General features: G+C 42.2%; 1 protein-coding gene across 6 annotated transcripts in view; it reads left to right on the forward strand.

The window, feature by feature from the left end:
• The window catches only part of LOC147028918 (anion exchange protein 2-like), a 120,977-nt gene that overhangs the window by 16,009 nt on the left and 88,823 nt on the right, over positions 1–16,145 (forward strand). For 4 of the 6 annotated variants that reach the window (XM_085879779.1, XM_085879780.1, XM_085879782.1 and 1 more), the window contains one exon: positions 9,299–9,475. The exons of 1 other annotated variant lie outside the window; for it this stretch is intronic. In XM_085879779.1, the coding sequence (XP_085735905.1) occupies positions 9,422–9,475 (54 nt within the window). In that variant the 5' untranslated portion in view covers positions 9,299–9,421. Of the gene's footprint in view, positions 1–9,146; positions 9,167–9,298; positions 9,476–16,145 lie in introns of those variants that run through there. One more of the 6 variants, XM_085879783.1, reaches the window with a different exon arrangement.

A 16,145-nucleotide genomic window follows, 5' to 3' on the forward strand; every position in this document is an offset into this window, starting at 1 on the left:
TTTTGGTCAAAATCGGTCAAAGGTCAAGGTCACAGTGAGGTCAAAAATTCAATTTTTGATGGTTTGGTACAGAATCATGGAAGAAACTTCTGGTTTGCGTCGTGACCTTCTCCAGAGACAGCTTTTATGAGATAAAGTCAGAGGTCAAGTTGATGATTTCGTAAGTACCAGTCTATGACTGCTTGTTTGTTTGTTTGTTTGTTTGTGGGCACGATAACTCGAGAACGGAAGAAGCTACCAATGTCAAATTACACCACGTGATTCAGGAGGGTGATGGCTTGTGCTGATTAGATATTGGTCAATGGTAAAGGTCACAGTGAGGTCAAACATTCGATTTTTGATGGTTTGGAACAGAATCATCGTAGAAACTTCTGGTTTGCGTCGCTACCTTCTCTAGAGACAGCTTTTATTAGACAAGGTCAGAGGTCAAGTTGACAATTTCGTAAGTACCAGTCTATGACTGCTTGTCACTTACGAAATCTAAAGATTTCGTAAGTATATTGATGCTTTCCGTTTCTGTTTGTTTGTTTGTTTGTTTGTAGGCATGATAACTCGAGAACGGAAGAAGCTACCAATGTCAAATTACACCACGTGATTCAGGAGGGTGATGGCTCGTGCTGATTAGATTTTGGTCAAAAATCGGTCAAAGGCCAGGGTCACAGTGAGGTCAAACTTCCAAAACATGCGATTTTTGATGGTTTGGTACAGAATCATCGTAGAAACTTCTGGTTTGCGTCGCTACCTTCTCAAGAGACAGCTTTTATTCGACAAGGTCAGAGGTCAAGTTGACGATTTCGTAAGTACCAGTCTATGACTGCTTGTTTGTTACTTACGAAATCTTAAGATTTCGTAAGTATATTGATGCCTTCCGTTTCTGTTTGTTTGTTTGTTTCTATGTTTGTTTGTTTGTTTGGTTGTCGGCACGATAACTCGAGAATGGAAGAAGCTACCAATGTCAAATTAAACCACGGTATTCAGAAGGGTGATGGCTAGTGCTGATTAGATTTTGGTCGAAATTGGTCAAAGGTCAAAGTCACAGTGAGGTCAAATATCCGATTTTTGATGGTTTGGTGCAGATAACTCGAACGGAAGAAGCTACCAATGTCAAATTACACCACGTGATTCAGGAGGGTAAAGGCTAGTGCTGATTATATTTTGGTCAAAGGTCAAAGTCACAGTGAGGTCAAACATCCAAAAAATGATAACTCGAGAACGGAAGAAGCTACCAATGTCAAATTACACCACGTGATTCAGGAGGGTGGTGGCCAGCACTGATTAGATTTTGGTCAAAATCGTTCAAAGGTCAAGGTCACGGTGAGGTCAAACATCCAAAACATTCGATTTTTGATGGTTTGGTACAGAGTCATCGTAGAAACTTCTGGTTTGCGTCGCTACCTTCTCTTGAGACAGCTTTTATTAGACAAGGTCAGAGGTTAAGTTGACGATTTCGTAATTACCAGTATATGATTGCTTGTTTGTTTGTTTGTAGGCACGATAACTCGAGAACGGAAGAAGCTACCAATGTCAAATTACACCACGTGATTCAGGAGGGTGATGGCGAGTGCTGATTAGATTTTGGTCAATCGGTCAACGGTCAAGGTCACAGTGAGGTCAAACATTCGATTTTTGATGGATTGGTACAGATAACTCGAGAATGGAAGAAGCTACCAATGTCAAATTACACCACGTGATTCAGGAGGCTGATGGCTTGTGCTGATTAGATTTTGGATGAAATCGGTCAAAGGTCAAGGTCACAGTGAGGTCAAATATTCGATTTTTGAAGGTTTGGTACAGATAACTCGAACGGAAGAAGCTACCAATGTCAAATTACACCACGTGATTCAGGAGGGTGATGGCTCGTGCTGATTTGATTTTGGTCAAAATCGGTCAAAGGTCAAGGTCACAGTGAGGTCAAACATCCAAAACAAGCAGTCGTAGACTGGTACTTTTGAAATCGTCAACTTGACCTCTGACCTTGTCTTATAAAAGCTGTCTCGAGAGAAGGTAGCGACACAAACCAGAAGTTTCTACGATGATTCTGTACCAAACCATCAAAAATCGAATGTTTTGGATGTTTGACCTCACTGTGACCTTGACCTTTGACCGATTTTGACCAAAATCTAATCAGCACTAGCCATCACCCTCCTTAATCACGTGGTGTAATTTGACATTGGTAGCTTCTTCCGTTCTCGAGTTATCGGCCTACAAACAAACAAACAAACAAACAAACAGAAACGGAAGTCTTCAATATACTTACGAAATCTTTAGATTTCTTAAGTAAAAATGATAACTCGAGAACGGAAGAAGCTACCAATGTCAAATTACACCAAGTGATTTAGGAGGGTGGTGGCTAGCGCTGATTAGATTTTGGTCAAAATCGGTCAAAGGTCAAGGTCACAGTGAGGTCAAACATCCAAAACATTCGATTTTTGATGGTTTGGTACAGAATCATCGTAGAAACTTCTGGTTTGCGTCGCTACCTTCTCTAGAGACAGCTTTTATTAGACAAGGTCAGAGGTCAAGTTGACAATTTCGTAAGTACCAATCTATGACTGCTTGTTTGTTTGTTTGTTTGTTTGTGAACAGTGTTACGGAAAAACTCCCCGACAGATTTCGACGAAACTTGGTGGGGGGGTTAGGTATGGTCCAAGGATCATGCCATTAAATTTTGGACTTGGTAAGTCCCCCCCCCCCAAAAAAAAATTGTTAGAGAAAATTTTTTTTTTTGCATTTTTACATGTTTTAAGGGATTTCCAACCCCCACCCGCCCAAAAAAAATTGTTACCCCCCCACAAAAAAGAAAAATAAATATTTTTACATTTCTACATGTTTTCAGTGATTTCCAACCCCCCCCCAAAAAAAATTGTTAGAGAAAAAAAAATTTTGCAACTTTTTTTTCAACAAAAATTTTTTTTTTTCATTTGCATTTGTGCATGTTTTAAGTGATCTCCAGCCCCCCTCCCAAAATTGTTACCCCTCCCCCCCAAAAAAGAAAAAAATTTGCATTTCTACATGTTTTAAGTGATTTCCAACCCCCCCAAAAAATTGTTGGAGAAAAAAATTTTTTTGCAACTTTTTTCCAACAAAATTTCGATTTTTTTTTTTGCATTTTTACATGTTTTAAGTGATTTCCAACCCCCCCCCCAAAAAAAATGGTGGAGAAAAGAACTATAACTCTGTCAGCACTGTTGACATCATATTTAATGAATAAGATATAAGGTTCACTTGAGAGACCCAGCAGTATTGGCGGCGGAGGTTTTGCACTCTCCCGAGTGCTCCCCCTCTAGTTAATTATGTAACACACCAGTACACAAACACCACACAAAATAAGTCCTGGCGAGGTTCTGCAATCTGATTGCTCTTTTTCTTGTTACCTCCGCAACCGAAGGTGAAGGAGGTTATGTTTTCATCCCTCTCTCTCTGTTTGTTTGTCTCTCTGTGTATAGGATATCTCAAAAAGTTGTGGATGGATCTGGATGAAATTTGGTGGGCAGGTTGGGTGTGTGACAATGACAAACTAATTAGATTTTGGTGAACCTCCATATCCGGATACGACTCTGATAATTTTTAAAGTGCTTCTTCACCACTGAGGGATAGGGCCAAAAATGATATGTAGCACGATGTCTCAAAAAGTTATGAACTGATTCGGATGAAACTTTTTGGACATGTTGCGGTTGCCCTTTGATGCCATTAAAGGTCCCCTGACATGCAAAAGTACTGAAATTTCATTTATATATGTCCTCGGAGTTTTTCATCGTGATTTCAAATCTGACAATGTTTTTCACAATACTCATTCTGTAAAATGTAAAATTAAAAAAACAAACGTCTTCGGGAACGCCCCTAAAAATTCTCCTGAAAGGGGCGTAACCCACATGGCGTCAACTACAGTATTACAAAAGCTGCACGTAAATTAGTCGGGTTGGTGGTCTACGTGATTCTATTGGCTTGCTGTGTGTTTCCACATTTGATTGGTCGACTCAATCGCTTCGTTCATTTCTGCTTTAAAAAAAATCGAACATTTGGTTTTGAATAATGGCTGGCATGGACTTTGATTTGTCTGGTAACGACAGTGAGTGTGAGAGAAATGAAGGATTTTGGTCTGAATCAGATGGAGAATTGTCGGATTACGTAGTCGCGGGAGGTGAAGTTCAGGCAGCTGGAAATGAAATACGGCCTTACCAGTTCGAGCCCGAAGCAGGACAAGCAGAGGAAACCGGCGATGAAATTCCCGGAGTTCATGATGATCGGGAGGACATCGAAGGAAGACTTGGCAATAACAACTGGTTAGACTAAATCCTATTCGTAATTCAATAATGTAAATTCGACTTGCATACTGCTCAATATCAGAAATATTTTAGTGAGGTGACGTGAACAGCGCAGTGCAGCGGACATGTTGCTTCGCGGCGAATTAATCACAAGCAAGGCCAGCCCATGTCATCGGCCGTATCTCTCGGCGCATAAAACGAAGCAATCTCGCTGTCCGGATACGATGAAAACTTGTGTACAGAACACACCTTGCGACAATTGTCTCGAGTAGTCCGATAAATCTGACATTCTGTTGCATTTTTATTTATTTTATTCCTACTGTCGTCATGTAGCACCAGTAGAAAACAATGAAGAAAAGAGAATAATAAAATAAAGCTGCAGCACGTCAGATTTATCAGCCTCGTCAAGACTTGAGAGTTGACAAGTAACTTGTATTAGCATGCACACAATGTATAAGTCAATGCGTAAGAGTCCCGAGGCTATGAGGCCGTGTAATAGGACAGATAAATTTGTCTTTCATAGTTGTGCAAACATATTTTCCCCTTTCTTTTATTACAGCATTTTGGCTAAATGTTAATGAATAGCATGCCAATGGAAGCAGTACCTTCACTTTAGATGTCCATATTCTCCTACGATTATCATCTTTCGGGAATACATGAAGGCTTACACCGTCTTTGCTTGTATTGCTGCATCCTGCTACGATACATCTTGCAGGCATTTTCGAAAGTACGGCTAAAACTCTTAAAAACTTTCGCGAAACAATCACTGGAATTAAGACGATCACAGAGATTGCACTAACATGTGCAAAATGCATTTGTACGTACTTTATAAGGCGCGCGACATCTCGAGTCAATCCACTCTGTGATAGTTACTGTATGTGACGTCACGCTGCGATTCGCTGAAGTCAATTTTTTAAGGGGTGGGGCATATCAAGTTGTGAAAGGCTTCAGAAATTATCGAAATATTGCTCTAATTATCCCATTTTTGATTAAAAAAAAAAAAACGGGTGATTTCTTCACTAGGAAGGTCAAGTTAATATATAAATCACAAGAAAGCTTTGCATGTCAGGGAACCTTTAAAGCCCTTAAGTTCCCGTACCCCTCATCACTCATTGTACATAAATTATTCTTGTTATATTTCCAATCTGCCAATGGTTGTCCTCTTTCTTCCACTGGTCCAGCAATGTTCGGATGTAGGTTAGCCGGGAGGTTATAATTCCCAAACTAATTGGCTCTCATTTCAGTCCGGCATTGTGCTTGCTGAAAGCTCAGCCGTATTTATCAAGATTCAATAATGATAACAACAGTGCAATTGTCAAGGGTGCGATTCTCTGGAAAGGAGATCATGTGTTCTTAGGTAAATGGTTGTCAGACGGAGGACCTTGAGTCACGTCGTCAAGTTATTGGCGTTCGCGGTCGATTAGCAACCCGCCACGACACAATGTTATTCGTGTGTGATAGCCTCCATTCCCGGTGAGTCCGGGGAGATCCAGCGATACCCCCACCCTTATACCCTCGCAACTCCTGGTCCGCAACAATATGTTCGTTATTATTGCAATTTGATACTATTATTATATGCCTGGTGTTGGCTTAATGGTTAGGGTGGTGGGCTTGGGATCCTCGGGTATTGGGTTCAAATCCCCCTCGGCTGTTGAATTAATACCAGGTGGGGTTAACTCTGCCTGTCATCCTTCCGAGGTCAGCAAAATGAGAACCAGCTTGCTGTTGTACTGTGTCGGAGTGGCGACCAGGATTGTGCCCAATAGCCAAGGATACTGCTTAAGCAACACCAATGCTCAGCATAGAGTATGGTCCTAATGGATGGATGGAATGGGGAATTTTTGGGACTTTGGGGACTTTTGGGTCCTCATGGACGTTTTTGGACTTTGGGGTCCTCGGGGACTTTTTTGGACTTTGGGGTCCTCGGGGACTTTTTTGGACTTTGGGGTCCCCGGTGACTTTTTTGGACTTTGGGCTCCTCGGGAACTTTTTCGGACTTTTGGGTCCTCGGGGACTTTTTCGGACTTTTGGGTCACCGGGTACTTTTGGAACTTCTGTGTCCTCGGGAACTATTGGGACCTTTGGGGACTTTTGCGTCTTCAGGGACTTTTGGAACCTTTGGGTCATCGGGAACTTTTGGGGCTTTTGTGTCCTCGGGGACTTTCGTGACTTTTGGGTTCTCAGGGTCTTCGGGGTCTTGGGTGGGGGGGTCTTAAAGGGTCTTCAAAGTTTGAAGGGGTTTCAGCTGTCTAAAAGGTCAAAAGGTACATTCCAATCGTGCATAATTGATGAATAAACATACAGTCGTGGCCAAAAATATTGACACCCTTGCACTTTTTTCCCAATAATGCACCATTTCTTCCAGAAAATTGTTGAAATTAAAAAATCTTTTGGTGTCCACAAATATATTTCTTTGGTTTTCAGTGGAACAAAACAAAAAAAATCTGAAAAAGTTACTAAATCTTAGCTTATTCCACACAGAAATCCTAACATGACCCAGACAATATTATTAGCACCTTTTAGAAGTTGTTAGAAATCATTGGATTTCAAACAGGTGATTCTCCCTTACTTTGGAAATGAACTCACCTGTGGTGAGTTGCAGGTGCCTGCAATATAAAAATCACACATTCAAGAGAAGGAGTCATTCTGCTGTTTTGTGTCGCTGTGTGTACCACAATGAGCATGGACAAAAGAATGAAAACCAGAGTATTGTCTGAGGAGGTCAGACACAAGATAGTACCCAAGCATGGACAACCTCAAGGCAGCAAGTCCATCTCCAGAGACCTTGATGTTCCTGTGTCCACCGTACACAATGTTATCAGGAAGTTTACAGCTCATGGCACTGTAGCCAACCTCCCTGGACATGGCTGCAAGAGTAAACTTGATCGAAGATTGCAGTGAAAGATTGTTTGAATGATGGAGAAAGCATCTCGATCAACTGCCAAACAGATTCAAGCTGACCTTCAGACACAAGGTACGACAATTTCAACTTGCACCATCCGCCGCCAACTCAGTGAAAAGGGGTTCTATGGTCGGAGACCCAAGGGGACCCCACTGCTGAGAGATAGAGAGACATAAGAAAGCCCAACTGGAGTTTGACAAAACACACCTGAACAAGCCAAAATCCTTCTGGGAGAATGTCCTGTGGACAGACGAGACCAAATTAGAGCTTTTTGGTGAAGTACACCATCTCTGATTACAGAAACAAAATGAAGCCTTCAAAGAAAAGAACACCTTACCTACAATCAAACATGGAGGAGGTTCAGTGATGTTTTGGGGTTGCCGTGTTCCTTCGAATTTCATGATGTCATGCACACATTCAAGGCACTCAGTTCTCGGAGATTACCAAAGGCATTTTGGAGTGCAATATTCAACCCAGTGTCAGAAAGCTGGGTCTCCATCGAAGGTCATGAGTGCTGCAGCAGGACAATGACCCCAAACACTTCAAAAGACACCCAGGAATGGTTCAAGCCAAAACGCTGGACTGTTGTGAAGTGACCAGCAATGAGTCCAGATCAAAATCCCATTGAATACCTGTGGGGAGATCTGAAAACAGCAGTTGGGAGAAGGCACCTTTAAAATCTGGGAGAACTGGAGCAGTTTGCACAATAAGAGTGGGACAAACTGCCACTGGAAAGGTGAAGGAAGCTCATTCATGGCTTTGGTAGGGACTTTGGGGCACAGGTGTCGCAGCAGAAGATTTTTTTTTTTTTTAACTTAAAAATTTGATATTTGGTTCATTCCTAGTGGAACTTTTTGCCATCACTTTGCTTTTGGTGGGAAAGGTGTGGATTTCCGAAATGTCACGCCATCGACTTCGCTCTCGTTTGGTTTCATGTTGTTTTGAGTTTGCTTTAACATTTTTCACCGAGTAGTGCTACAGGAAGTCTTCATATGACATTCCTTACTGGCTTCCCATTTTAACTTTATGTTTTTTTAAAATTTTTGGTGGTTTTTTTTCTTCTTACTCTGGAACAACAACCAGTATGGTTGTGCAGGTGACAATACTCAGCTCTGATGTTTCAAACAATGTGCTGTCTTTATTGGGGACTGTGCAGGTATCACTCACCTTCCAATTAGGAAGGGGCATCAGGTGACTGCAAGAAGTAGATGGCGAGTGTGAGACCTAACGTTGTTTTCATCATTGCCCTCTGTGTGAGACTAGGTGCAGTCAGGTGTATCGTGAGACTGTGTGTGGTCAGGTGTAACTGTGGGTGAAGGTATCCAGCAAATGAAATTTATATTTGAATTTGGGGGAATGATTTTGTTTGTTTGTTTTTTTTTTAGGGGGGGGGGGTTATAATATTCATTAATAAGCGATCATGTCATTCCAAAAAAAATAATGTAATAACAAGTGAACAAAAGAACCCACTATTTTCAACATACTGCACCACTCCCTGTTTTACCATGCCCCACCATGCTGCATAAACCCATTCGATTCTACACGATGCAACAACTTGTGGCATCATGTAAACCACCCTGCCCTCTGTCTTGCTATGACCTTTCTTTACTTCTCAATGCACACTCTGCTGTACTGATCTGTACTGTTGTGCATAAACCCACAACATATTGCACATTATGTACTCTCGTGTGTGTGCTCCACTCCATCCAAGGCAGGATATCCTGCACTATCCTCTGAAAGTCAAATCACGTACGTACGGTAGTCGATTACAGTGTGGCAGTATGCGAAGCAAACTTTTAACCAACTTGTGCATGTTGGGGTGGGTGGGGTTGTGGGAAGCGGAAGGAGAGAAACTGGGATCAGTACATGAAGTGTGTATTGGGCAATGCAGCCAAGTGATACCCCTTCCACAATGAGGGAATACTTAACCGGGTGTGCAGTGCTCTTGGATGAAGACCACTCGGTGGTCAATAGGTCGGCCCTGAGCCTTGCCTCCTGGGCAAGTAATATTAATTTCTGATGCCTTCAGTTTTCATTTTGGATCATCCCAATTGCACCGGCTTTTTGCCGCCTTTGAGCATGTCGTGCTTGGAGTGTGAGTACGTGTGTTTTCACCCCCCCCCCCCCACAGGGCATGCAGCCTATGAGGAGACAGCGACGTCGCACGGAGCACGAGAAGGGCTAAAAGGCAGACGCTGAGGGAGATTGTCATAAAACAGCAGGCAAGACTCTGAGTGCGATTAGTGGGGCAACCATGGAACGGCACAATGCGTCGAGCCCTGCCATGTGTACCTCGTCATACCTGCAGGTTTGCGTGCCCTTGGCATTCCTCGTGTGGATCCTCACTGTTAGTGTTACTGCTTTTTTCTTTTTCTTTTTTTTTTTTTCCCCTGCAGATTCGTACTTTGTCCAAAACCATATATTCTAACGCCTTATGTGTCCTTCCCAATCTCTATTTTCTCCGGCTCAAGTTTTTCTTAATTATTTCATTCTCCTGACCGAGCTATAAACTGTTATCCTGGTGTTTCACAGACAGGGTGATTCATCAATGTGTGTGTCGTCCCCTCGGACGAACGTTAACCTGGATGTCCCGTCTGCCGGCATTAGTTGGTGGACGTTGACCCTTTGAACCCTAGCAGCCGTTTTACCATCCGCTTTTCAAACCTCCATGTACCTGAGCAGCCAGGTTTTTCTCCAGGGAGCCCAGTGTACAAGAGCCAAAAGTCCACGGAGCTCAGGACTCAAAGGGTTAAAGACCCCACAGTGTCCTTCGCGAAGAGCAGGCGAGCTGTCGCCGGCACCCTGAATAAGTGACAAATTCCTGCTGTAACTACTGCTCGGAAGGCAATGACAAACCACCTATTGTAACCCTTGTCAAGAAACTGCTTCGGCAGCACATGCACTCTGTAACGGAGTATGCTGCATCAGAATCAGAAAGTTTGATTCTGGTGGTGTTTTGCCAAAGTTGCCATGTGTTTGTGGGAGTGCGGGCGGCGGTGGTTGAGACTCAGTAATTGTATTTTAATCTTGGGCATCGATAAAGGCTGAATGAGTCAAGCATTGTGTTACATCATCGGCCTTGAGGTTGAGTGTTTGTGGCCGCACTTTAACTGTGAACGTATTGTTGTGTTCTGTGTGGGTTTCCTCCACGGTAATTTTGTGTACCGCAAATGGATGAGCTTGTAATCCCCTTTATTACTCCACACGCGCTTTGACGCCCTCCTTTCGCCCCATTTACCGACACTCGATGAGAAGAGCGAAAGGTGACGAACGGGAGGAATGGAAAGAAGGAAGCTTATCTTCCTTCAGACGTTCATTCCTCAAAAAGCTTTACCAGGAAAATACCTTTTCGGAGTGAAACAAGTGGGATTGTATGAAAACATAAACCCTCATTGGCCAGGATCTTTGCTTCAGTCACTGAGTTGTACAGCCTTGCACATCTCAATCCTTCAACTCCTTTAAATGGTGCTTTTGGTTAAAATTTCAGTGGTTATTGCATCCGATATGCCTGGTGTTGGCTTGGTGATTAGGGTGGTGAGCTTGGGATCCAAGGATCCTGAGTTCAAATCCCACTCGGCTGTTGAATTGATGCCAGGTGGGGTTGACTCTGCCTGTCATCCTTCCGAGGTCGGCAAAATGAGTGCCAGCTTTCTGGTATCCTGTGTCTTGGTGGCGACCCATCCAGGGTTGTGCCCAATAGCCAAGGAGACTGCTTAGGCAGCACCAACGTTCTACACAGAGTATGGTCCTGATAGATGGATTGAATTTCATCCAGTGGGGTGCAGTGGTGGCACATACATGATTGCGATGTCATGGGGCTGCTGGCCCAGCACTGGCTTTGTGAAAAGTTGGTGCCACATTGGTATGAAAACCAACACTGCTGCTGCTGCTGCTGTTGTTGTTGTTGCTGATGTTAGTTTCTCAAGAGGGTCAGGCATGAGGCCTCATGGTACCTGTAAACTTTTGGTGTGAGTTTAGGAATAAAAGGTTAGTTTATTTATCAAATCCACAAGTGTAAGCTTATGTGTTTCGACCGTTGCTGTTGTTTGCTTTCTTCGAGCATGACCTTTGCATCAAGGCTTTAACCATTATTATCAGGTGGATTAAACGAAACCTTTACCCCCCTCGCAATGAAACGACTCAGTTAATCTTCAAACCTGCTTTCTAAGGTTCTCATTCTTCCGGCGTGCTTGTGGTTCACGGATGTCGATACATCCAGCCCTAGACCCGAAGGGCTTCAGTGGCCCCCTGTGATCAAGGACTTACTCGAATCTGGCATGGCGGAGCTTTATCAGGTGTGTGTATTCGCTACACGCACCGTGGCGATGTCCGAATGACATTGCGGTCGCCGGTGGTTCTGAAAACCACGAGGCACGGATTTATCGTTACCGGTACCATATTCTTTCTTTTGAGTGCGGTTTAACTCTCGTGGCTTTTACGGTTAAATAACACGATATTTCAAGCAATCGTTTTTCCTGTTTCTGTGTTAATCAGAGAGGTGTTTGAAGGTATCTGTGGAGGTTTGGACATTGTGATCTCGATTGAAGGGGTGAAGTATGACATTCTAACCTGTACACTATATGCCTTTGTGATCGTCCACTGTTGGTTTCAGGTGGAAAACAAAAAGCTGAATGTGAATTTTTGGTTTTGCATTTCGAAGTCCAAGTTGCTGTGTTTCCATGTTCATGCTTCAAAACATTTTTAGGCGTTCTGTTTCATATCTTTTCATTTTTTATTATTATTATTATTATTATTATTATTATTATTATTATTTTTTTAATGTTGTCCCAAACGTCGAACAGCTTCGAGTTGTTCCGCGTTGGTTGTGATATTCCTGGTACATCTTTCACACACTTTATGAAGTTGTTTTGATCACTCGAGTCACACCGACTATTACTGGCATGACATTTTGTTCCGTTTCCATGTTCTCGTCATGTCGTATTTATCTCCTAATACTCAACCACTTTTTAATTTTTTTAATCCCTATGAATGATCATGACCAAAGTCAGGTACTGATACTTCAATCAGGAATACCTCCTTCGATCGCCCCCCAAACAGGCATCAGCTTGGCTTGGGGCTTCGATTTTGCTCCTCTCTGTCCGTCCATCCATCCATCAGGAGTCTCAACTAAAAAGTGACTGGAAGCATTTCTTTCAAATCTGGAACCTTATTACAGCAGAGCAAACGTATATGGTTATGTATGTTTATTTGTTTGGTACCAAACCGTCTTCTTTTTCAAATTTTCTTAAAAAAATTCCACTATGTTCTCCATATATAAAGCTAACCTGAGAAACACGTTCGTGACTTACCTGTATTCATCAGCGCAACTTTTTTTTTGTTACTTTGACTTGATTCATCGAGATATTGGCAAAAGGAAATGTATGAAGTAAGCCCCCGCTGGAAAAGCAAGGAAAGCGGTGTATTGGGGGCACGTCCGCTCTGCACGGCTGGCAGTTCGACTTTCCCCTCCAGTTCTTGATATCGTTTTGTCTTTGCCGTCCAGGTCTAACTGATAATTTAAAATAAATATATATATTTGTGCTCGGTTCCTTTTTTATTTCTTCGTGATGGGTTCTGACTTCTGATTTCCAGTGTATATTCAATCGGAGCACAAAATATTTTTGCCCGACCTCCCCCACCCCTCACAAACCCCCAATCCACCATCGCCTCACTAACACACACACACACACACACACACACACACACACACACACACACACACACACACACACACACACACACACACACACACACACACACACACACACACACACACACACACACACATCATTTCTCCCTTCCCTCACTCCTGGAGAAAGCAGGCATGTTCAAAGAAGCCTATGCCTCTGCAGCGACATGTGGTGAGGCGTGCGAAGCACACAGAGCAATAACATCTGGGCTTGAGGCACGTCAATTTTTTTGGGGATCGGACCCAATTTGGAATCTTGGCACTTGTTAATTAAAAAAAAAATTCCCAGGAGATAATACTGCAGGATTTTATATGCTTTCAGGAACTATTGTTTATTTCTACATACTTTGCCATCTCCAGGACCGACATATCACCTTTCATTACCTACTTGTATACGATTTACCCTTTGGCCTGCTCTTGACTTGATGGTTAAGGTGGCTGCCTCAAAGTATTTGGGTCCTGGGTTTCAGCCATTGAAATAACATCAGGTGGGTTTGCGCTGACAGCCTGCCATCCTTCCGAGGCCGGCAAAATGAGTAGCAGTTTTCTGGGACGAATGAGCCATTCGAGTATACTGCGTCAGAGTGCCGACTGCATCCGGGATGCCCCCCCCGCCCCCCCCGCCCCCCCCCCCCGAGCCAAGTAAAAACCGTCTCGGCAGCCCTACGTGTCTGAAGATGTGAAGAGTGTTTTTCTTCTTTTACTATTCTACGACCAACATTTCACCTTGAATTATTTATTTAATTATATACACTTTAACCATCACCACGATCAACACGAAGCCTGGTGTTGGCTCAGTGGTTAGGGTCGCGGCTTGGGATCCAAGGGTCCTGAGTTCAAGCCCCGTTGGCCGCTGAATTAATACACACCAGGGGGTTGACTCAGCCTGTCATCCCTCCGAGGTTGGCAAATTGAGTACCAGCTTGCTGGTATAACTGAGCCATCTGAGGAGCCTACGTCGGAGTGGCGACCTGTCCAGGATTGTGCCAAATAGCCCAGGAAACTGCTTCGGCAGCACCGACACTCTCTGTAGAGAGTATGGTTCCTATTATTATTTTTTATTATACGATCAACACACAACTTGGAATTATTTATTTAATTATATACCTTTAATCATTTTACTCCCTCCATTCCACTTTGAATTATATATATATATATATATATATATATATATATATATATATATATATATATATATATATATATATATATATGTAAATATATGCGATGACCCATGAATTGGGTTCCCGTTGTGACAGCGGTTGATTAAAAAAAAAAAACATTAAAATATATATATAGCTCCAGCGAACTATACTGCTGAGGTTGTTTGCATTGATCAAATTCTCCCGAAGAGTACTTGACTGAATTGGGAATTGATTTTTTTTAATAATTATTTTTCGTTGCCCGATTTGAACGAAACTTGATATTGCACACCACAGACAAATGGTAAGTAAGGTGGCCCTAAAAGTTTTGCTCCGTCGTGTACAATTTTGGCTGTATTTCGGGAACATACATACATACAAGATTAGACTTTTCGTTATATATATATATATATATATATATATATATATATATATATATATATATATATATATATATATATATATATATTTCTTCTTCTTCTTTCGGCTGCTCCCGTTAGGGGTCGCCACAGCGGATCATCCGTATGATCCGCATAGTGATTTGGCACATGTTTTACACCGGATGCCCTTCCTGACGCACCCCTGGACGCCTCTTACGACACAGGGATAATATATATATATATATATATATATATATATATATATATATATATATATATATATATATATATATATATATATATATATATATATATATATATATTTCACCAGCATCACGACATTCATACCACCTTGAATTATTATTTATTTTTTACACACTTTACCATCACCTCGACCGACTGATGCATAATTAATTAAGTATTTAACTATAATATCTACATGTCCCATTTTAAGGTGTGGTGGGAATTAAATAAATGAAATGGCGGATAAAGAATAAGAAGAAGGGCTGATCGAGAAGGATGTGGTTCTGCACACCCAATCCTGGAAGCACTAATCTGGGTAATACGAGACATTTTATTGCAACATTCACTATGACATAACTAACTAATTAACCCACAAGCCATTTTGGTAACTGCTCTAACCCCTCTCACTCTCAGACTCATCCTTGAGTCTTACCTTGTGCTGGCGAGGGACAGGATTAAAATGCCGATTTACTGACAAATGTTATTACCATACCCTGCCCTACTGTAATCCCAAAACAATTGAGGTGCTGTACTGGCATCTGTTTGCCTATTTTATCTACCAGGATCCTACATTCTTGCACAAATCCGTCCCTATGCACATGCTTAGCTGATCTAACCAGAATTCTAATCGACATCAAAATAAATAATAATTGCCATGGAAACAGCAATTTGGAGATTATACATGGAAATACAAGGAAATCTAACACAGGTGGAGGCCATTCAGCCCACCATGCCTGCACGAACACCAAACTAATTTATCAACACAAGGTAGAAAATGCCAAAAATTTTTTGTAGTTTTTGTATTTTTTTTCTTTCCCTCAAGGGAGGGGGCATAGGCTTGCTGAAAAAGCATTGTGTCATCTGCAAATTTGGAAAGCTTACTCTTTACCCCACTATCCAAATCGTTAATGAAGAGTAATGGTCCGAGTACTGATCGCTGAGATACCCCACTACTTACATCCTCCCAGCAAGACATCCTACAACTCACAGCCACTCTTTGCTTCCTTTCACTAAGCCAGTTTACAATCCAATTAGCTACCTGACCAGCCACTCCACAAGCCCTCACCTTGGCTAACAACCTCTGATGTAGTACCTTATCAAATGCCTTCTTAAAGTCTAGATATACCATGTCCACTGCCTTTCCCTCATACACCCAATCAGACACTGCTTTATAGAACTCCAAAAGATTTGTTAAACAGGAACTACCTTTGGTAATCCCATGTTGACTACCTTTAATTCGTTTGTATTTATTTAAATGGTTCCTCATCCGGTCCTTAATGAATGTCTCCAACATCTTCCCCACAACTGAAGTCAAGCTAACAGGTCTATAGTTTCCCAATTATTCTCTGGATCCTTTCTGAAATAATTGTGTTGCATTTGCTACTGTCCAATCATCGGATACCTGTCCTGACTCCAGTGAGTTACTGAAAATATCCGTTAACATCTCGCTTACCTGCTCAGCCACCTCCATCAATACTCTCAGTTGTATATTATCTGGACCGGGAGCCTTATCTTCTCTTAGAT

Source organism: Eptatretus burgeri, chromosome 4 (genome assembly GCF_056783735.1).
Source record: "Eptatretus burgeri isolate ZD-2024b chromosome 4, Ebu_testis_v1, whole genome shotgun sequence".
NCBI lineage: Eukaryota > Metazoa > Chordata > Myxini > Myxiniformes > Myxinidae > Eptatretus > Eptatretus burgeri.